Source organism: Primulina huaijiensis, chromosome 15 (genome assembly GCF_012295235.1).
Source record: "Primulina huaijiensis isolate GDHJ02 chromosome 15, ASM1229523v2, whole genome shotgun sequence".
Lineage (NCBI taxonomy): Eukaryota > Viridiplantae > Streptophyta > Magnoliopsida > Lamiales > Gesneriaceae > Primulina > Primulina huaijiensis.
In genome coordinates, this window is record NC_133320.1 from 23,923,691 (window position 1) to 23,946,071 (window position 22,381).

The 22,381-nt window shown below is 34.4% G+C and overlaps 3 protein-coding genes across 8 annotated transcripts in view; 1 reads left to right on the forward strand and 2 right to left on the reverse strand.

Annotated features, from left to right (window-relative positions):
* Window positions 1-2,749: 2,749 nt before the first annotated feature.
* LOC140959583 (heavy metal-associated isoprenylated plant protein 3-like) lies at window positions 2,750-4,590 on the reverse strand. Its single transcript, XM_073417499.1, has 5 exons — window positions 4,445-4,590; window positions 4,200-4,344; window positions 3,857-4,101; window positions 3,506-3,596; window positions 2,750-3,409 (listed from the first exon to the last, which is right to left on the reverse strand). Exons 1-5 carry the CDS (start codon window positions 4,451-4,453, stop codon window positions 2,853-2,855), a joined length of 1,047 nt encoding a protein of 348 aa, XP_073273600.1. The 5' UTR covers window positions 4,454-4,590; the 3' UTR covers window positions 2,750-2,852.
* Window positions 4,591-7,064: 2,474 nt separating this feature from the next.
* On the forward strand, window positions 7,065-11,436 carry LOC140960047 (DDB1- and CUL4-associated factor homolog 1-like). Of its 2 annotated transcripts, XM_073418163.1 has the most exons (13): window positions 7,065-7,206; window positions 7,631-7,773; window positions 8,184-8,250; window positions 8,349-8,456; window positions 8,595-8,776; window positions 8,859-9,099; window positions 9,172-9,543; window positions 9,710-10,243; window positions 10,311-10,490; window positions 10,570-10,836; window positions 10,906-11,004; window positions 11,087-11,130; window positions 11,309-11,436. In XM_073418163.1, the coding sequence occupies exons 1-13, from the start codon at window positions 7,180-7,182 to the stop codon at window positions 11,337-11,339; spliced, it is 2,295 nt and encodes a 764-aa protein (XP_073274264.1). In that variant the 5' UTR covers window positions 7,065-7,179; the 3' UTR covers window positions 11,340-11,436. The 2 variants fall into 2 exon arrangements, with proteins under 2 accessions (XP_073274264.1, XP_073274263.1); XM_073418162.1 differs by having other exon boundaries at window positions 8,859-9,543.
* Window positions 11,437-15,640: 4,204 nt separating this feature from the next.
* Window positions 15,641-22,381, reverse strand: part of LOC140959834 (uncharacterized) — a 30,238-nt gene continuing 23,497 nt past the window's right edge. For 2 of the 5 annotated variants that reach the window (XM_073417860.1, XM_073417859.1), the window contains exons 24-31: window positions 21,963-22,088; window positions 21,800-21,865; window positions 19,910-21,717; window positions 19,551-19,830; window positions 18,033-18,266; window positions 17,039-17,545; window positions 16,679-16,841; window positions 15,641-16,176 (exon numbers count right to left, since the gene is read on the reverse strand). In XM_073417860.1, the coding sequence (XP_073273961.1) occupies window positions 15,923-16,176; window positions 16,679-16,841; window positions 17,039-17,545; window positions 18,033-18,266; window positions 19,551-19,830; window positions 19,910-21,717; window positions 21,800-21,865; window positions 21,963-22,088 (3,438 nt within the window). In that variant the 3' untranslated portion in view covers window positions 15,641-15,922. Of the gene's footprint in view, window positions 16,177-16,678; window positions 16,842-17,038; window positions 17,546-18,032; window positions 18,267-18,298; window positions 18,502-18,576; window positions 18,635-18,939; window positions 19,068-19,550; window positions 19,831-19,909; window positions 21,718-21,799; window positions 21,866-21,962; window positions 22,089-22,381 lie in introns of those variants that run through there. The other 3 variants (XM_073417861.1, XM_073417862.1, XM_073417863.1) reach the window with 3 other exon arrangements.

Below are 22,381 nucleotides of genomic sequence, written 5' to 3' on the forward strand. Positions count from 1 at the left end.
TTCTATTGTGATATGGTCTTACTGACCTATATCATTGATACAGATCGAATTGATCCATATTTTCATTGATAGTATTTTTTACATAAAAAATAATTTTTTTATCATTCGGTCGGAACACATAATACCAATATCATCGAGAGAATGAGAATATTTTATTAAAAGTCATATCTTTAAAATAATTATGCCATCCGTGTATTTTCAATAGGTGATAATTTACAAAATTGAAGTCAATGTTTCTTAAACAAATAGGATAAGTTTTGGAGATATGTCCGAAACACATAATACCAATACATTTTTTTTTAATTATTATGGGGACAACGTACCTAAACGATACATAAGTGCTAACTGCTAATCTTCCCCACTACAGAGAGAATTAGGTTCTTCCCACAAGTTCAATAATTTAGATATATTTTTTTTTAAAAAAAAAAACAGAAAACAATTTCAGAAGAGATGAAGTCATCGAATCCAAATTTTTTTTAAAATTAAAATCTACGGGGTTTTCTAAATTGTCAATTAATCGAAAAAATTGAATTTTGTCTATAATATAAAATATTTAGAAATTCAAACAAGTTGCTACACATGCAAAATGGTGTATGCATTGCGTACCAAGATTCAAATATTTTATTAACATTAGTCGCTAAGCAAACACATCAGAATCGTTTTTTTTAATATATTATCTTGAATTTACAAAATTTAAAAACATGACAGATTTAACATCGTAGAATAATTATTTATATTGTCACTGCAATTTTAATTTCGAAATGTTAACAAATATTAATTACACCTTCCAATTAATTTTACATAAAAAAATCATGTGAGACAGTCCCACGAGTAAATTTTATGATACAGATCTTTTATCACGTAAGTAAGTCGAAATATAAAATAATAATTATAATTAAATGCTTTTTAACAATTAAAATAAACTTCATAATCAATTAAATCTCAACATAGTTTAAATGAAATTCAGTGACAATGAACCTTAATATTACAATTTGCAATTAATATTAATACCACGTATAATTAATTAGTGAAATTGCTCGATAACAATTAATTTTCAGATCGTTGTCAAAATTTAACTTCGTTTTAGAACTAATTAGGTGTTCAGTGCCATGCATAAATCAACTTTTAGATGTTGTCAAAAGTCAAATTGATTTTGTCATATTATTTTCCCGATCGACAATTTTTTTATATTAAGAAATACCAGATCGAGTTCAGGTCTAAAGTCAAATTGTAGACTAGAGAAATTTTAAAGTTAAAAAGTAACTAATCTTAGATGGGTTTGAGTTGTGACCAAACTCATTTAAATATATGTATTAGTGCTGATTATTTATTAGTCCTTTCCGACATCAATATCTTAAATTTAAGATGAAATTTTGAGTTCGAACTCCAGTTGTAACATGTGTACTAGTGGTGATAAGTACTAGATATAGCATATTAAATTATAGATCGATACAAATATATATTGCTAATTTTTTTTTAAAAAAATTCTTAAAAAATAAACTTCACAGACATAGACTTCGGGTGGTCAGTAGATTTGGTAGATTTTGAATATGATTTGGTAGAAAATAAATTGAATAATTTTGGAATCGAGGTTTAGGCCCCGGGGGGCACTCGTCTTGTCAAATATATATGTGGTGCAAATTGTGAAACCAACAACCACCACCTCCGTACATATATATATACACACACACACACACATGACACACAATAAACAATTGATTAATGGTGATTAAAACGTAAAATAATAAAAAAATAATGAGTGATTAATTTATTTAATGTTATCGTAAACCAACAATAAGGCCAATTGGAACATTTCTATCCACGAGCTTATCCCAAAAAAATAAGATCGTTGACCAACAAATTTCAAATTAGTAAGAATTATAATCATGTGGCCATTTTAATATTTTTTCGACCAATTACATATACGATTTAAAAATATTTAAATAAAAATTTTAATCATCACAAAGGTATAATATTTAATAACATAATGTTATACACAATTTTATATATAATTGGTATCAAAATAGAAAAGATATGTAAGCTCCATTCTAATGCTAAGTGATGATATATGGAGAAAAGAACAGAACGTGCCATCAAATATGAGCTACCAAAGAACATGTAGGAGGTGGGATGAGTAATTGGTAAATTCTAACATGGATCAAACATGGATGGTAGTTGGAGTCGACCACCCCTAGGGAAGAGGATCAAATCGACACTTGCGAGTACGTAGTTTGAGAAATACGGAGCGTCCCCTTCGGCATCCGAGGATCACTGATATTGTTCATTTCTATTAAAATTTTTTGTGTTATGTCATTATCATATATTTTTGAATACATGGTAAGCATTAGGTGATCAATGACTTTGATCTTTTCTATTGAATATTATATTAAAATAATTCATAATACACGCGCGATACGAATTTGTAAAAAAGTAAAATGATCATTCTAGAAATATGATTCAAATATTGCCGTCATATTTTTAACACCGTTATAATTATTTATGAAACTAACATGCATGTCGTCTTTAATAGACTACCTAAAAAAAATAAAGGCCAAAGTCAAACAATAAAACAACTAAAACGGCAGGTTAATTAAATTAATAATATTATTATTATAACAAAAACAAATATATATATTTAGGATGAAAAGTAATATTTTTTAACATAAATATTTAATGATATTTTTTATTAAATTGATTTTTGTGTGTATATGCATATTGAGAGAAAATAGAGAAAGGGTTAAATGACAAAAAATTGGTATTCTCATATATACTTTTTCATAAAAATAGATAACTCAATTGTAATGATTTACATGCATTAAAAAAAATATAGATTCTCCTCGTGCAGTTCTCATTCACATTATGAAGCATCCATTAGGGTTTTCATCACTAAACATTTGGTCGTTCATGTTTAAATAGGTGGGCGGAGGGGGCGGCGGCCCATTCATGTACTGTACGACGTAGCCGGTGCTAGGATAACCTGGAACATTCTGGTACATGGGCAATCCATAATCTTGATTTGTGAAACTACTATTGTACATTGGCATGGCGGCATAGTACGTGTGCGGGTTGTACCCTTGAAATTCCATCTTGTTGACCTCAACCTTGGTTCCTCCGCCGCCGCCGACTGACTTCGCCTTCTCGTCCCCGCCGCCGCTTTCCTTTTTCTCAGCTCCACCGCCTTCCTTCTCCTTGTCCTTCTTGTCACCAGAACCGCTGCTGGGTTCCTTCCCTTTCTTGTCTTCACTTGCCGCCTTCTTGTCTCCCCCGCCGGAGTCGTCTTTCTTCACCGGAACTATCTCTACGGCTCTATTGAGCTTTTCTTTCACAATGGATACCAGCTCTTTCACGTTCATTGTCCCGTTCACCGTGACCAAATCTTTTTCTAAATCCGTTGATACTGAATCAACCCCTAAATATTCAAAATTGTTGAAAAGTTAATGACTGCATGCTTAATTATACGTTTTCGAGTAAATTTTGTGATACAGATTAATAATTACGCACTAACCATCGATGTTCTTTTTAATGAGCCGCTTAATCTTGTGTGCGCATCCGTCACAATGCAGTCTAATTTTCATCACCACGGTGCTTAAGGCAGCCTGGACAATGATAATAACCACATATTAATATATTAATCAAATTTATCTGAAAACATTATTATTTTTTAAAAGCTCAATTGCACTAAAATATATAGTGCAAGTCAGCGATCAAAACCATTAAATTAACCTTTATCAGTAGTTATTTTAGTTTAATTATTTAAAAAAGATAGAAAAGTAGCAAGGTGTTAATTTTAACATTATATGATATTTTGTAAACATTTTCATAATTATTCGATATTATCTGTTATTATTATTGTTACCTCTTTGGGTTTCTTGTCATCAACCTTTTTCTCTTCAGCTTTCTTCTCCGGTGCCTTCCCATCGGTCTTCTTGTCGCCTCCGGCGGCTGGAACACCATCTCCACCGTCCTTCTTGGGCTGAGGAGAGAGGAGCTCCACCTTCTTTTTGGTCTTGTACTCGACTCTCTCACGGAGCCCCGCCGGGTCCACCTTACCAACCACCGTTATTTTGTTAGCTGCGCAGTCTGCCTTCACTTTCTCAACACCTTCACAATTAAATCGGACTCAATAAATTTCTTTTGCAGTAATTTCACCAACTTAATAAATAAAGTGTGAGCGTAAGTTAATAAAGTGTAGAAAGTACCTTCAAAATGGCTGACGGAGCGTTTGACTTTCTTGGCGCATCCTTCGCAATGCAAGTCCAGTTTCAGCACGACGGTGATGGGTCCGTCGTCTTTTTTTCCGCCGCCATCGGCCTTCTTCTCGCCTTCGTTCTTCTTCTCATCTTTCTAGAAAACGATCACACATGATCAAAATGATGGAAAGAAAAAAGTAAAATAATGGAGAAATCTTTGCCTGGGAAATGAAAGTAAGAAGAAGATTAATTACCTCTCCCATTTGGTGTGTTATTTCTTCCCCGGAATCAGATTGATGGAATGGAAACAAGAAATGGAATGGTTTGAATAGAGGAATATGGAGGCAAGCAAAGGAACGAATGAATATATAAAAGAGAGAAAAATAAGGTGGCTGAGTTTTTCATGGAACCATGCGGGGCCCACAAGTTGATATTTTTATGTAATTTAGGAAAATTATTAGGTCACCAAATGTGTCGTATTTGGTATAATTTTATTTAGAGAAATATTTTTGTTCGACCTACTGATTTTGTTAATAAAGACGTGAGATTTTTTTAAAAATATTATTGTGTTTAAATATTATTATTATATTAATGTTATAATGATTCCTTTTTTTTTTTCCTTTATAAATAAAAATTATCATATACCAAATTTGAAAATACAAATATTTGTTTAATTAATTCTATTTTTCAAAAAATATCTTGAATGTTGTTTTTAACGTAATAGTTAATTTAAAATTTTTATCCCACCTCGCACATGTACTTTCCAAATTAGAAATATAGCATATGTTGTATTCAAATTACTTTAATTAATATATACAAATATGTCTATAAGACAAATAAAAAAATATTTTTTTATTTATTAGATCGAGTCGGATATGAGATTGAGACGTGATCACAAGAGATTTTGTGTGTAGTACACAGTTAAAAGGATTATGTTCTTGTACGAGTCTTCAAGGATGTCGTGGATGACCATGTCTCGCCGTCGGATTAGACTATCCAGCTACCGTCGAAATGTCGATATTGCCCCCAAATCTCATGGACCACTTCGAACGTCGTTCGGTGGGCTTTAGTATTAAACGTATAATGGTGACTATAAAACAGAAATTCCCATAATTCCATTTAAAAAATAATACAAACACATAAACGGGATAAATTTAATATCAAGATGACATAACCATTACATGGTGGAATAAGTAAAAATGGTTCACGTCCTTAGGGTGTATAAGTTGTTGGACTCGTGACGGATTTTCTCCATCTCAACATCTTTTTGCATGAGACGTGATTTGCAGGTTACTTCATCCAGTTAAAAAATGTATCCAATACGCATTAAGGTAGTCACTACGGTTCCCCGTAAAAAGAAAAAAGAAAAGTAAAATATTCACCTGAGGAACACACTTGTACAAGATATGGGTGCCTTCTATTTTTCACAATATTTGATGATATTTAGACATCGATGTAGCAAATGGCAATGGTAATTAATCGGACGTATAAATTCATTTTGGAAAAATGTGGCCCCTGGCCTCGGGCATTAAAGCAAGCCTAACCTAATCGTGTAGGACGGTATAGGATAGGAGACATCTTATAAATTGGTATTATTGTTGCATAATGCGTGGATTCAATTGGTGAATTATACTGATTGTGTATTTGTTACCAACTCATAATACTCATCCATTTCTAATAAATTTTTTCTTTCAAATGATTTTAATTAGTTCATGTATAATTAATTAATTTTAAAAAGTCATATTATTTATAATGATTTAGATGAGGTTAAGGAATTTTTAAATATGCACGTTATTTATAAATGTTATGTATGATTTTTTTTTTTTTCAAATTTTTTGTGAGTTGGTCCTCCTAACCTGCAACACATGACGATTTGGATTGGGTTGAAATTTTCCCAACCCGTCGAGATGGCAGTTCGATGGCGGGGCAAATTGACATGTCTACCCTCATCCCATACTGCCGCAGAGCTGTGCCAACGATAAGATGAGAAGAAGGAAATGAGCAGAATTTGCAACAGTAAGAACAATATTCTCCATCTTGATAGCTAGCTCGATCAAGGACATAATGCCTCAGTGTTCTCATGTCATATGTTGTAATTAAAATAATTAATAAGCCATATGCCATAAAATCTAAAAAATTCATTGGGGAACGGTTGCGGTTTTGTTATATATGTTGGCATTGCATACATTTTTTTAGCTCGTGATGTATTTTGTTATCTTAGGTTTGGAGTTCAAAATTTCGTTCTAAATTAAATATCTAATGTAAGATAAGTTATAAATTATTGATGATATTATATATTTGTACACATGTACATTACGCTACTTTGTACCAAAACTTAATGGTGTGGCAGCATTGAAGAAGTATTCTTTGCCCCTTACAAATATTCATTAATTTATTGAATTATTTAGATATATTCCCCCATTTCTTCCATTTAGTTAATTATTCAACTCCAGATCTTTTGTTTTAACTTCTACACTTCCAATTTCATCTTGCTTTATGCATCTATTTTGATTATGGAAATTTATATATTAATTCATAAGTTTGTTTTGTTTTTTTGTTTTTTAATGAATGAGTCATATATAAGATAATTGACACGTGTATACAATTATAATATTTTATAAACATTTTTATATGATATAATCATTTAAAGTAAATGAATGAGTTTTAAAGGCAAATTGCAGTTTCTTATTGGGGATTCTCACGGTTAGGGAAAATAGGTAAGTAATTAATTAATAAATAAGAAAATTAAAAAAAACGAGAAATATTTATTTACAAAGTAAAAAATATGAAAGAACGAGAAGCTCATAAAATGCCAAAGCAATCAAAGAGTTAAAAAAAAAAAAAAAAAAAACAGGACACGTGTCAATCAAAGGAGTCGAGGGAGTATATATCTCCATTCTCCGACCAAATCAAATCTCCCGCGTCTTTCTAAAATTCTCTACCCCACACAATCGCCGAGCGCCGACCATCGTCACTAACCTCTCCCCGCATGCATCGCCGTCAGCAGCATATTCCGGTGATAAAATTTCTGTGTGGAACTTCATACGGTTTGTCGTATTTTGGAATAATTACGTAGTTGTTAACATTGGTGATCGATCGCCTCCAATTTGGTTCGTGTGCTGATTTGTAACTGCTTCTCTCTATCTCTTGCATGGCCATGATTTACGCGTTTACATATGCTCATGCCAATAATCTTTAATTTTGATTAATTGAGACAATGAGAGACACATTTCGCATCCATACTGAATTCAGAGTGAGGTGGTTGTAAATTTGGTGATGATCTCTTCTCTTTATTGTAGACTAAATTTGATCATAAAACTTCTGTAATTAACTTTCTGATTTTGGTCGGCATTTTATTTTAGCTTCTCTTCTTGTTATTCATCTGTTTTCTTTGTTATTATGATATCGCATTACAATGGTTACCATTATCAACTCCTTAGAAGTTAATGGAAGAGCAGCATGAGCAGAAAGAGGATGAAAATAACGTGCATGCCTTGAAGGATTTGATCATTGCTAAGCAGGAAGATCCCGAGCCATGTTTGCTCCATGCGTTAGCTGCTATTTTCGAGACCGCAAAAACCAGGTATTATTTTGTTGCCAGGTGGAATGTCATGCTATATTTTTTTCATGTTAGTTTGTGTTTTACTTAACTATTGTCTTGTGATGTGAACTGTGACTTTTGAACCGCAAATTTTTGCACTCTAGATTACATTTTTCTTTCTACTGTAGACAGAGATGGGTGGACGTAGAGGGCGAGGACCGTCACAGAGACTGTCCTTGGTTGTTATGTATGAATTTACCTTAACTACTTGGAACTTCTGGGAATTTACTTAGTTATGGGAGAGTAGAAAATGATACAGAAAGTCTACCGGGCTACTCTTCTTTGAAATAAGACTGTTTTTCATTTTTTTTTCAAATGCATTATTCCATTGTTACAACTATTATAATCATGTAATTTTTTAATTGAACATTGTTTCTTTGGTGATGCTTTAGATACAAGAATGCTACAGATGATGTCATATGCCCCCAAGATCCTGTATTTCTATGTGACCTTATTTGGGTAATCGCTGACTTTTTCTCACATTTTCAAACTTTGTTTGCAGTAGCAATTATTTCTTTTTGAAATTTGAGAAGAATTTGTTGCTACTCTTTCTGCAGGGAGATAAGAAATTTTCCAGACTGTTACATTCATTTCTTCAGAATGCATATTTGGTATCAGTAAAAGTGGCAGCTGCCAGGCTTTTTAGCAGCTGTTCACCATGGATGGTATGCTAATAGCTAGCAAATGTCAATGTTTTCGTTATGTACACTGTTAAATACCATGATTCATGTCCTATTGTTAGTGTTATTGTTTTGGTTTGTTTGTATTACCTGGCTTTGAAGAATTATTAACTTTAAATGCAGCGTGGGGACTTACCTAAAGGTGATGCTCTAGATAAAACAAAAGATTGGGTGAGATATGAAATACCTAGGAGGTTGATGGCTGATGACTGTAATCCGATGCATGAGACTGGGAGAAGGAAGGATTTGGACAGTGAAATGATGTGCACATACTATACTGGACTACTTGCTACAGTGTTGGATAAGTATGTTCTCATAGATTTTTCGTTATGTTTTACAGGGCTGCTTCTTTTTTTAAACTTCTTCATTTAACATTTGTGATTCTAGGCTTGATAACCAACTGGCGAGAGAGGTATTAACATGTAAATTGCCAGCTAAGCTAATGCGCTACCTAAGCATCAGGATTTCGGATGAGACAAACATAGGTGCCAAAAAAATTACTGCTTTGGTTGAACAAGCTGTTGACTCTGAAGCAAAAGCAGCCAAAGCTCTTGCAGTAGCCGTAAGGGCTGCTGCTGCTGCTGCTGATGCTGATGCTGCAGAAGTGGTTAAGACGGCTGCATTTGAGGTGAATGCATTTTTTATTTCTAGCTTAATGCACATAGGCATGTATTCTTCGTGTTTTCTTTTCTTATTTCAGGAATACAAAAAGACCAGTGACGAGGAGAAGTATGCTGAACTCCTTCGTCTTTCTAAGCTACGGGAGAAATTTTGCATCCGATGTCTTGTGATTCTGGGCCGTCGTGAAGAAGTCCTTGATCTTGTGCTTTGTAAAGATGGCGTTAATATCATTCTTGCGTTGCTGCAAAAAAGTTCTGAGGATGAAAAGACTTCAAGCACTATACTCCTTTTGCATGATGTTTTGGAGTTAATCAGTGTCTTGGTGAATAACATAGGGTTCGCCAAGTTGTTTGTTGAAGGTGGTGGCATTGAGAGATTAATTGCTGTTAGGAGAAGTGACCAAACTTTTGGCGATCTATCTTCATGCTTACTAATGATTAGTAAATCCGAGGTGATTTGACCCTTGATGAATAGTTTTTTAGTGTGTTTCCCCCTGTAGTGTGATATGATTACTTCGTCATTGTTTTTGTAGCCTTATACTTCTTTTCTCGCCTGTATATCTCTATGTTAATACATTTAATTTTCGCCGATTTCAACTGAATGAGATTATTTTACAGGGGATAATGGAAAGCATATGCACACTTCCTTCCAATGTTGTTGGCCAGCTTGTTGAGTTGGCTCTACAACTTCTTGAATGTCAACACCATCCGTCTAGATTAATTGCTGCTATATTTTTTAACCGTTGTTATGCTTTTAGACCAGCCAATAATGCATTTGATGAGCAGCGTGGTCCACTAAGACTTCTCCATATTTTGCGTGGTGCATCATTGAGATCTGGGCACTTATATAGATTACTTCCAAATTACCAATCTACCTCACAGGCCCTGAATGCATTCGAAACGCTTATTGCTGCTGATGCTTGCACTGCACTAAAACAATATTTTATTGCAAAATTTCTCTTGCTTGCGGACTCGCTGAGTGTTGGGGCTGACAACATGCGAGTTGATCCAAGTCCTGACACCCTAGATGCTGTACTACGTCAGATTCAGAAGGATCAAGTTTTTGGTCTTGCTCTTGTGAGGAAGCTACGCTCTGCTGTTGGCAGATTCTTGGGTGCACACGGCCATAAAACCTTGTTAGAAATGTACCAGGTGTGACTTGTATTTTTGGATCATTATTTGTTTATTTATCTTTATTGACATTTTTTGTGCTTTATAGGCCCATCCAGCTGAGGTATTTTGGGGGGAGGTGCCTGCTGAAGTACTTCAAGTATTGAGCATCGTAGCTTTGGTGCCTTCAAGCCACAAAGTCATTCTCAATGCCACGTTAAGAAATGGTCAAACTGTTTTAGGTCTCATTTTGGGTGCAGCAGACGACGCTGGTTATGTAAAATGCAAGGTATAGCGTGCGAGTTATTGGGCATATTTTTAAAATTATTCTTGTTTTCTAACTAATGACACCATCTACAAAATGTCAGGTTACTGTGCTAGCTCTGAAGGTTTTAACAAACCTCGTCTCCCTTCCATGGATCAACGATGAATTAATTGGCTCGACGGAAAGTGAAGTTAAAGAAGTTAGACAAGCTATACGTGGAAACCATGGCTTTGCCGTTCTTCTTCGGCTCCTTCAACCCGAAGAACTTAAAGGTGGATATCATTGTGAGTGGATCTGGGCTCTTACCTGCCGAGTTCTCCTTAGTTTTGCCAGAGAACATACAATTGCAGATGCATTGAGAAAGATGCAGGTCGGTATCATCTTCGAATAAATAGGGGCGTCGAAAGTGGTAATTTTGATTTGATTGTGACTATTTTAGTTGGAGGAAAAGCTGTCGATGGTTGTCAAAGGTCCTGGAAGACATGCCCCCGAATGGCGATTGCCAGAGGTTGACCATGATACAAAGGAGTTGCTCCGGGTAAGGAGTAACATGTAACCGGGTGTTTTTGGTTGGTGTTACGTATAATATACTAAATAACGCTTACTATTTGTAATGGAAGGTTCTGACCATTTCTGAGCATGCTGCTACTTCTGACGATCAAAGGTATCTAAATGATTCTGGTTTTTGAATATTGATTTTTTCCCAAAAACCGAATACTTTGATTCCCTGCGAGTTCTAGCCTCGATAAAAATGCTAGTTCTTGTTGTTTTCACATCAATTCGTTGTGTATGAATGATGAGATTATCTTACTATTTTTGTACACATGCTTTTACTCTTTCAGTATTTTTGCTGCATACCCACGAGTGACTTGAACAAATTGGGTTAGTAAGATCTGATGCTGTACTTCTCAGAGAACCAGAATTGACACCTGATGACACACAGAAGTTGCAGGGGAATTTCTATTTGAACGTTACCAGAAGAACCGAAATCAGAAATGTAAAATGATCACGAGTATTTGCCATGGTTTAGATTTTCATATCTTTTAAAAGCTTTTCGCGTTATTGTTTTCTCCCAAGTACTTTACTACTTTGGACTTTGTAACCTCTACTAATACTTGATATATCTTTCTAGTCTTCGTAAATAAATAACATTGAAAATATGGAATGGATGTTTCTTATACAAGTTTTCTTCCGATTGTTTAATTATTGAAGCTTTAAATACAGTGAATAAAAAATCGAAATTTCATAATCAATTAGAGTTTATGAATAACCAACAAACTGTGAAACTATCCAAGATGAGCATCCACAACATCCATGATCCAAACTATCCTCACGCCAATGGTTCTCTAAACTATCATCCACGTTGCTTACCATTGATTTTCATCAATCCCATGCTGATTTGTTTACTAAATCATCGTTTTCTCATGAAACTATCCAAGATGGGCATCCACAACATCCATGCTCCTCCTTGAGGGGGCGTATTAGAAATAAAATAGCAAGACACATGTTCTTTTATTATTAGGCAATAAGTGTGTTTATCATTTTGTATATAAGGACAATTATTTGGCGGTGAATAAGTGTGTATTCATTTTTGTTTTTTCGAATGAATACACGCATAATAGCAAGACATTATTGTTTTTGTTTAGTATTTAATTATTTGTCACGAGCGGTATATTTCTTAGGGCAATTCACCCTTCCTAGATATATATCTATTCATCTTAGTCAAAATTTTTGTTTTAATTTATAGATCAAATATAAATTATTATAATAATATATTAAATCTGAATTTTAGTATTTTTCATTTATACTTAAGTGCTTACATCCTCCCGTTAATGAATAAACCCAAAAGGAATATAATCTTGGAAATAATTATAATTTAAATATTTTTTAATTATCTATATTTATCTATCTATAATAACTCCTATGCTTCTATATTGTTATTATATTATAAAGATTGGACCCCAAACTAATTACTTCCAATTTTCTACCAAGTTTTCTTTCTTGATAGAAAAAAAAAAGAACATAACAAAATAGAAACTCAAATATATTTTTTTACAAAAAAAGAAACTCAAATATTAGATTTTAACGTGTTCTAATTTCAATACATATTTCAAAAACACGGCGGATCCCTCGAATTTCAGGCAGATGGTGCAGCAGGTGACCGGATAAGTTTTTATAGATATATGTAAAAACAATAATGTTCTAATTAACATAACAACACTTGTAATCAATAATGATCTATAATATTTATATTATTTCAATACACATTTCAAAAACACGAGAGTGTTGTTTGATTCATAATATATATTTTGTTTGTATATAAGGCAAATGATACTCAGAACTGATGCTCAAAATATCCATTACTCAGTATTATTAGAACATTATTGTTTTTACATATAGCTTCTGTTCACACAAGTTTCTGTACATTGTTATTTACATTTTATTTTTCTAGGTTGGAGATAAGATCCAGAAAGGACAGGTTATTTGCATCATTGAGGCCATGAAATTAATTAATGAGATTGAGGTGAGCAGCTACCCTCTTACTACGACTCTAAATATTTATGTTCTACTTTTTTTTGTTCGCCAGTACTCATGATGAATCCACAAGTGGTTGGAATTGAGAGAATGCTCAACTTAGGTGATTCAGCAGGAGCAATTTCTTATGGCTTCTGCTTAATACTGTAGATGTCATTGTTCGATTCTTACTCAGGTACCTGAAAGAGAATTGATGTTAAGTTGAACTTTAGAAATAACTGAGCTATGGTGTAAAAAGTCTAATTTTCCAAGTCTGAGATTTTTGCATGATCGTGATAATATTTTGTAATTTAATGATATTAGGATTTGCGCAATCTTCAAGTATTTATATCATTATAGTGGATAATTATATCGTATACAATATTTTTGGAGCTCGAAATTTAAGATAATATTGTGTATATATTTTGAACTTGAGATAAATAAATAGACAATGATCTAAGAAATTAAATAAAGAATTTTTGGATATAAGCAGGTAAATTTTTGAGATATAAATTCAAAGTTGGAAATATTATACCAGATAGAATATAAGATTTGAGATGATATATATTATATCAGATAAAGATATAAGATAAGAGATAATTAATATATATATTTGAATAAGGATGATGGGATAGATAAGTGATAACAATTTAACCTAAATTCAAGATTTAATTCAAAGTTTAAACGAGGAGATAACACATGATCTGGATCACATCCACCCCTCTATAAATAGGAGAAGCTCTCACTCAGAATTTATACATCAATTTTCGAGTTTTGCTCTCCAATTTTCTAAATTCCTCTCCAAAATTTTGCATGAGTCATCAAAATTCTGTCCAAGTTTAGAAATTCGTTTCTCTCGTTTTGATACTCGGAATCCGATCTCAACCGTTCAGAATGTGCTTCCATATGTTTCAAATAACATATCGAAATTTTGGCCAAATCCAACGGTTATTTTTTCACGTTGTTTCCAAATCTAAGGTAAGTGGGCACATTTTAAATGTTGAATTTTCGGTTTATGCATGTCGTTTTTTGAAAGATTCGGTCGAGTGCAAATTCTTCTTCTACCCCTTCTGGTTACAATTTTTGGCATGAGTTATGTTTTGACACTGTGAGAATTCAACTTGATATGGGTGAGAATCACAATCATGACGTACCCTTATGCGGTGGGGGATATAACCGCTATACGGCCTCGCCCCCTTAGATGAGTAAAAATTAGGGACTGATATCAGTAAACCATTGAAAGTAGAGGAATCTTAGTGTCTGGTCGACGGTGTGCATGTTGTTTAAGTCATGTTATGAAAGTTTTGTGTTTCGAAATTTTTATGCATTTTGTTATGTTGTGATCGAACGGCCCTTACTTGCTGAGTGACGACCATATCACTCACCATTTACTCTACCCTCCCCAGATAAATCAGAAGAAGAAATTGAGAAAGAAGAATCAGACACCAGTTTTTGGGCTGATAGTGGACGCATGAAGAATTTTAATTAAGGATATATTCTTGTGAGTTTTTAATTCAAGTTATAAACGCTTCCGCAGATTTTTATCGTTTTCAGAGTTATTATTGTAAAGAAGATTTTATTTTTACGGTATTTATGATATAAACTGATTTTGGTTTATACTATACTACTAGGCTTGTTTAGCAATTATGTAATTGTTGAATAAATCTGATGTCGACTAACCCCGGTCTCGGGACATGACATTTAAGTGATATCAGAGCCGTCAGGTTCATAATCCAGTTGGGGAAAGTTTACCAAATAAAAAAATCGTCCAGATTTTTTTGCAAAGAGCCGATCCAGTCTCCTTCGGAACGACCAAACGAGTAATATTCATAAGTTTGTTAGGCATTGTTCGTAAACGCTAAATTCCTTCATTTAGACCTCCGAAATCGCGTTTTTGCCGTTTTAAGAAAGTTTCGTATATCTTATAACTTTCTCAAGAAAATTCCAAATTCGATTCCGTCAGTTGTGTGTTTCGAAATTTACAGGTTACTGCATATAGTTAAAAAAAGGTATCCAATACGCATTAAGGTAGTCACTACGGATCCCATAAAAAGAAAAAAAAAGTAAAATATTCACCTGAGGAACACACATATTTTTGTTAATTGACTCTGTACAAGATATGCGTGCCTTCTATTTTTCACAATATTTGATGATATTTAGACATCGATGTAGCAAATGGGAATGGTAATTAATTGGACGTATAAATTCATATTCATATTGGAAAAATGTGGCCCCTGGCCTCGGGCATTAAAGCAAGCCTAACCTAATCGTGTAGGACGGTATAGGATAGGAGACATCTTATAAATTGGTATTATTATTGCATAATGCGTTGATTCAATTGGTGAATTATACTGATTGTGTATTTGTTCCCAACTCAAAATACTCATCCATTTCTAATAATTTTTTTCTTTCAAATGATTTTAATTAGTTCATGTATAATTTATTAATTTTAAAAAGTCATATTATTTGTAATGATTTAGGTGTGGTTAAGGAATTTTTAAATATGCATATTACTTATAAATGTTATGTATGATTTTTTTAAAACTATTTCCTAATTTTTTTTTCAAATTTTTTGTGAGTTGGTCCTCCTAACCTGCAACACATGACGATTTGGATTGGGTTGAAATTTTCCCAACCGGTCGATATGGCAGTTTGATGGCGGGGCAAATTGACATGTCTACCCTCATCCCATACTGCCGCAGAGCTGTGCCAACGATAAGATGAGGAGAAGGAAATGAGCAGAATTTGCAACAGTAAGAACAATTTTCTCCATCTTGATAGCTCGATCAAGGACATAATGCCTCAGTGTTCTCATGTCAAGATCTAAAAAAAATCAGGTTTCAAGTAACTTGTTACAATCGACAAACGACGAGTGGTGGAAAATTACCATGATATTTGTTGTTACTTGTAGAATATGTGCCACCCCGTGCATCTTCCCGATCTCAAAGCATCCATCTTCCCATTTTCATGGACATGATTTTCCTTCTCTTATTGTTCCGATGCTTTGCTGCGATTCTAAGTTTCCTCTTAGCATTTCGTTCTGGATTGACCACAGTCATGATCTTCTCGTCTTGTTTCCTCTTGTCCCTCTTTCCTTTGAGATTTTTCCTTACTAGGTTGTAAACTTGAATGAAATAGCTCCCCATGATGACTCTAATGCTTTCGCGAACCTCTTGTGCCAACTCTTTCAGATCATCTGGCATGATAAAAAGAAAAAGTCAGCCAAGACATATCAACATGATGAAAAGTAACTAAATAAAGAGGGCACTGATCACTAGAACAACTCTGATAGCAATATTGATACAACATAAATCTCTCTAAGCAACCATCTATCTTCCAAGAGATATTCCATTATCTATTGTTATTGTCAGAGCATGTATCCATAAGTATATTCAGGAATAAAAAGTACTCATAGGATAATTAAAAATTCTGGGCATGATTCCCTCACGTTAGAAGATTTTTAAGATAAAGAGGTTTCTTATTAGGAGAAAACCGACAGGGAAATTATGAGGATGCACTGCTAAATACCGAAGCTTTACATAAAGATATCCATCGATTGTCCAACTTGACAATTCCTAGACTCGTGTTTAACAAATCAAACTTGAGAAGAGACAGTGTAAATTAGTTTTTTGGCCGTGGTCTAATTCTTTTGCCAGGAATCTCTCTCCAGGGTAAGCAAAATGGGAGAAACAAGTCACCTGAAATAACTTTTCCAGTATACCCTTCACAAACTTTATACAAAGGCAACAGCATCTGATAGGCATAACTAGTACAATCGTCATATGCGATAAGTGAATCCTTGCCATAGCAACCAAGAAGTTCTGGAGAAATTGATTTGAAACAGTTGAAGACAATTTTCATCTGCAACAAAGGTTTTTATATACGGTCAATTAAGCTAGTAAATTCTTATTCAAATGTAGAAGAATAAAAACCTTGTTTTTACTAGGAACAATAAATTCATGATGATATATGCTCCAAAGATATAAAAGTGGAGTCCTGTTGAATTTATTTGGATGACTTAAAATGTAAAATTTATTGTTGTGTTCTGTCAAGCACACCTGAGTAGCCTCCATTTGAAATGATATTTTTCCCAATTTCTGAAGCAAAAAGGAAATAAATGGATGTTGATTTTGAGCACGCTGAACACAGACATCAGAAGTAAATGAAAAAAGCATCCTCCTTCCTTTTAAAGGATCGAGAACGGTAAAAGCTTTGTGAAACTGGTCCTGGGCGAAATTTTCAAGGCTTGACCAGAACTTAGAAGCATCCATGCATGCATTCTTTCCCAAAATGGAGTGGAGATGACAAATTGAAAACACAAGGTTTTGCATGATAATACTACAAGCTGCATCATCTGCCAATGGAGCCATTAGTTGCGAACAAAAAGATGCAGCTACCAGGAAAAGTCTGCTTGGTTTCATCAGAAAGAACACTTCCATTGGCATTTTATATTTTTTAGCACGTGCATCAATTACTGCGAAGTACAAAGACAAAATCCTGTTCGATATGTTGCGCAACCACAAATGAGGATGCAACAGGAACTGACAGATGATTTCCCACATATCCTGTCAGAAACCAGTAAATGAACAGCAGAATTAGATAACGAGAAACTGTTTTACTGCAAATAATTTCTTTGTTACACTGAAATGCCATGTAAAGTTTATGGTCATGATTCCATGTGATGGTGTCTTAGAATAGTGCTTTAAGATTGTAACTCTTGCGGATTACTCATCCGCCCCGACTGTAACTTATTCCAATATTTTAATAAAATTTGTTTCCTATCAAAAAAAAAAAGAAAAGAAATGCCATGTAAAGAAAATTTGATCCTTTTAGATCAGCACGAGCATAAAAATCTTCAGACGTAAAAATATGTGACATGGTGGTTATGTGAGCACACAACACTCCAAAATGATAGTCTAAATGCCAAAATGGGAAGCATTATAATTGCTTCGAATATGAAAGATAACATTCAACAACTATATCCACAGACATGACTCGAATTTGGAGATTGATTCAAGGAACAAACAGCACAACATATAATATGAAATGTACCTCAAGATCGCTATCAAAGAACAAGTCATGAAATTGATGAAGGATCTTCTCAAATAAAACCAGTGAATAATATGCCTCCTTCCAAAAGGGAGCAACTGGCTCGTCTGACATGTTATGTTCTCCATGTGCAAGAGCGCTGAGTGCAGACTGCAAAATGCTTCTCGTAACAGGAAGTACAAGACCGATGTTTTCCTTGAAATCTTCTGCCATTACTTCCACTAGCAAACCCAGAACCTGTTTTACAAAATTGACAAGTTGATCATTACAAGGAAACATAAAATACCGAGTAAAGCACAGATACAACTGATGGATTCAATGTTTCCAAGCTTCCTAGCTTCTTTCTGTTATAGGAGAATTACAATCAATAAAAAAAGCTCATATTATCATCCCTGGTATGAAAAGAAATGGAACCATTCTGGACTTCTCAATAACCGGCTCAGGATATTAAGCTGACCAATCAAGGCAAAAACTGTAAGCAAGTAAAGCTGGGTTTAAAACAGAACAACTAAAACATGAAAAAAGGTCCAGACAGAGAAGAACTGACCCGCTGAGGCCCAGACCAATTAACTGGAGTTCCTTTTCCTGGCGTTGTGAATTTTTCCCTGCCAGGTCAGTCTGGATTCTAGGGTTGTATTTAAAAACATGGTTCAAACATGCCAGTTTCATTTGTTTCGTTATTTCAGTTCTTTTTTCCGGTGACTTTTTTGGCAATTTGATTGATTGTATGCCTTCTCTATGATGAAATGGTAAATGTTTTTATTTATAAATAAATTCTGTATTACTCTGTAAAATGAAGGTTAATTTTGATTTAAAAAATGTGAACTTCCTTTTCTGAATTTTATTCATGTTTTTAGTCAGGAATGAGAAGATATCACTTCAGTTACAGGCAAAACAAAAGAAATATTACTTTGCCCGCTAATCAGATCCCGAGTCTGGTTCTCCTGAACTGGGTTAATTGATGCACAGATGGGTGAGGCTTTACAAGCCTGGACCAATTTGACTCCTTTCCAATTTGTCCAGCCCATTTTAAATAATCTATAGTATAAGATAGACTATGGTTTGAATACTGCCACCATGTGCAACAGTCAATGAACTTAATAAGTTGCAACAATTTTTTTAAAAAAAATCTACAATTCAAAACCCCCTCTTCTCCATCTTGAAGTGCAGAAACTTTTTAGTGAAGAAACTCTTACAGAACCAAACTATAACTTAGCATTTCAATCCAGATTCTGTACAGATACAGTAAACATGGTAATTGAATAGTGGGGAAAGATAAGATGTTTCTTTTTTTTAAAAGAAGGAAGAATAAGTTGTTACGTGTATGAATGAAGATATTTTTACATACAACACAAATTACGCACGGAATGTTGAATCAACGAATCTCAATCCGATAATCAGCTATCAAACAAGCATGAGTGGCATCCAACTAAAGAGAAACGAATTTGTGAGAATAAAAAATGAGTGAAATTATTATTTTACTCAGAAAGCACATAAAAATAGTAAGTTACTTGATCTTACCTGTGCTGCTACACCCCGCAGATTCTGTTTACCAACAAGGTACCAAGACTTGCTGCAGTCGAGAATGAACTGACGAAACTCTGCATCCACATGCCCGATAAGACATTTTATCGTAGCCGCAGTCATAGAACGAACTTTGCATTCGTTATCATTGGCCAATAACAAAACCAAAAGAACGAAAAAAGTTAGAGATTGTTCATCTACTCTCTCCTGAGGAAATTTCTTTACGGTAGTATGGAGCATCTCTAGGACAGCTTCTCTTCCACTAGGATGTTCATATCTGAAAAGAAATATACATTACCCAAAAATTGAAGGAACAATAAAAAAACACACACAACATACTATGTCACTTATTTTACCTCAGACTCCCGGTTAAGAAATCAAGATGTTGCTGCAATCGCTTTTCAGATATATGGTAGTCAAGCAGAAATTGAAGAAAAATTTGGCCACACTTCTTACGAATATGTTCCTGCTGGCTTTGTACCATCAACTCTGCAACAATCTGGACAATGTCATATATCTCAGGAACTACGAGTTTTCGGTGTACAATAGCCTTCAACAGTGAAAGGGTAAAAAATGTGGGATTCTTTGCAAGATCAACAAACAACGGAGATTGGATCAGCATATATAATTGACCAGCAGATAAAGTAACTCTAGTGCTTCGCAGAAGTGTTGTCAACAACTTAACACATGACTCAGACAGTGGACTGCTGGCATTTATGGAGCCTTGTACAATAACCAACAATGAAATCTTTATTTTGTCAGCATGAGATTGAAGGGATGGCAAAGGTAACCTCACTAGCCGAGACAAGCACCTAACTGCAGTAGCTGTGACATTTGCATGTTTAGAACTCAAGCACTGCCCCAATAAACCGACAAAAGGATCTAACAGAGACAGTAATTTTCCATCCTCTTTGTCAAGCTTCAAGTTCTTCATGTAAGTCTGCAGTAACCCAAGTGCGAATGCCGCTATCAAATGAGAATGGCGTCGATCAATACTACTTACTAATCGTTCAGAATGATATGCTCGGACGTCATCATCATCTTTGTCTAGTTTATTATTTCCATGTTCATCACCTTCATCCTTGATACAGTCTTCAACGAGGCCATACGTAAATACAAAAAATTCAGTCTGATCCACAGATGAATTGCACACGATACCAGCAGCTATATTGCTCAATATGTTCTCCAACTTTGATTTAACTTTCTGGGTGAGCTGCTTATGAAGATAAAGTTTAAAAGGTGAAAGAAGTTTCAATGCATGAGTCTTGAAGGTGATACTTTGGGCAATCAATTTGACTGTCTCATAAGACTTTTGCTTTCTCGTCTCTTTCATTCTGGAGGCGATCTTTTCAACCTCCTTCTCCTCAGAAACATCCCCAAGTATATCATTTTCTACGACAGAAAGAAGATCTTCTAAACAATGGTCCAATTTTCCGCAAATTGGATTCACAAGAAATTTGGACAACATGATATTGAGAGTATATCCAAGAACATGCAATTCATAACCTCTCTTCAATGTGCCTTTCAAGACTTGGATAATAAATTGTAAGTATTCCAAACCTAGTTCCTTTAAACAAGCAGCCAATGCAGATCTAGCTTCATCACGTACACTTTCCAAACGATTTTTCAGAAAGTTGGCAATGCGATGAATAATACTCGGAAGTTGCAACTCCATGGTTTCTACAGGAAGCAATTTTAGAAGTTTTAGTGCAACTAGGCTGATGGTTACATTGACTTTATCGGAGTCGGAGGCTAAAAACTTTTGAATCTTGGGGAGCAAATTATTGTGCAAAGACATCTGTATAACTGGAAGTTGGGTAGAGCTTGAACATTTTCTCAATGACGAAGAAGTCATGTTAATAGCATACGGATCAGGAGTATCACAATTAGCAACTTTAGATTCATTGACCCAAGGCATCTCTGAGAAATGGAAGTGGTCAAGTATAGAGCTCACTAGCCGCAACAAAGGATTTTTCTTGTCTGGTTTTAGCTGTATATATCGGAAGCATCTGATTAGGAAGGCATAATATTGATCCCACTTCATGGAACTAGAAATTTTAGCAAGAGCATCCAAACAGGCATGTCTGATATGCTCATCCTTCCCATCTTGCAAATTTAACAACATGCCAAAAAAGAGCGGAACCAATACTTTGTTTGTGATCACCTGGAAAAATCATAAAGCGTTGCAGGAGATAAGTGAAGCACAGAGAATATTTTTGTGATTCCAGAAAGAACAAAAGAGTTACCTCTGAAAGTTTTACTGATACGAAAATGTTTCTAAAACGAGACAAAGCCTTAGATCTCCTGTGTTTCTACATGAAACATAAAATTCGCAAAACATCATACATCTACTCTTAAGTTTAATTCATTCAATATGAACATCCAAAGGAAAAGTAAAAGAGGGTTTACATGTAAGTGAACTATGTTGTTGAAGAAATCTTGTTCTGCATCATCACTGCACAAAGCCCTATAGGAATCAAGGCTCGCAACATTGGGAAGTTTCAACACCATTTCTCGAAGTAAATCAATCCACACCTAAGAACCGTACCAATACATGATCAGCGTGAATCCTTGTAGTGACTATTACATTTCACCTCCAGTGGAACATTCAGAGGTCACATCATCATAACAAACATTGAAAATATTGAAAATTCGATAGGAAGGGAAAAAAAGCAAGCAAAAGTTGAAAACAAACACAGAAATACCCCACAAGAGGTCCCAATGCTGAATATATCTTCAACTAATAAACATGAACATCACCCATTCTATAAACTTTTACCTCAGAGAAAGAAGGGACATTCAAGAATTGGAAGGCAGTTAGGAAGACA

Excerpts from the sequence above, each read along its gene's own strand:
- LOC140959583 (XM_073417499.1), bottom strand. Across the intron at positions 4,102-4,199 it reads CTCCGTCAGCCATTTTGAAG|GTGTTGAGAAAGTGAAGGCA; the intron begins GTACTTTCTACA and ends TTAATTGTGAAG. Across the intron at positions 3,410-3,505 it reads CATTAAAAAGAACATCGATG|GGGTTGATTCAGTATCAACG; the intron begins GTTAGTGCGTAA and ends TTGAATATTTAG.
- LOC140960047 (XM_073418162.1), top strand. The coding sequence starts at position 7,180 with ATGCATCGCCGTCAGCAGCATATTCCG. Across the intron at positions 7,774-8,183 it reads TTCGAGACCGCAAAAACCAG|ATACAAGAATGCTACAGATG; the intron begins GTATTATTTTGT and ends GTGATGCTTTAG. Across the intron at positions 9,544-9,709 it reads TAATGATTAGTAAATCCGAG|GGGATAATGGAAAGCATATG; the intron begins GTGATTTGACCC and ends ATTATTTTACAG.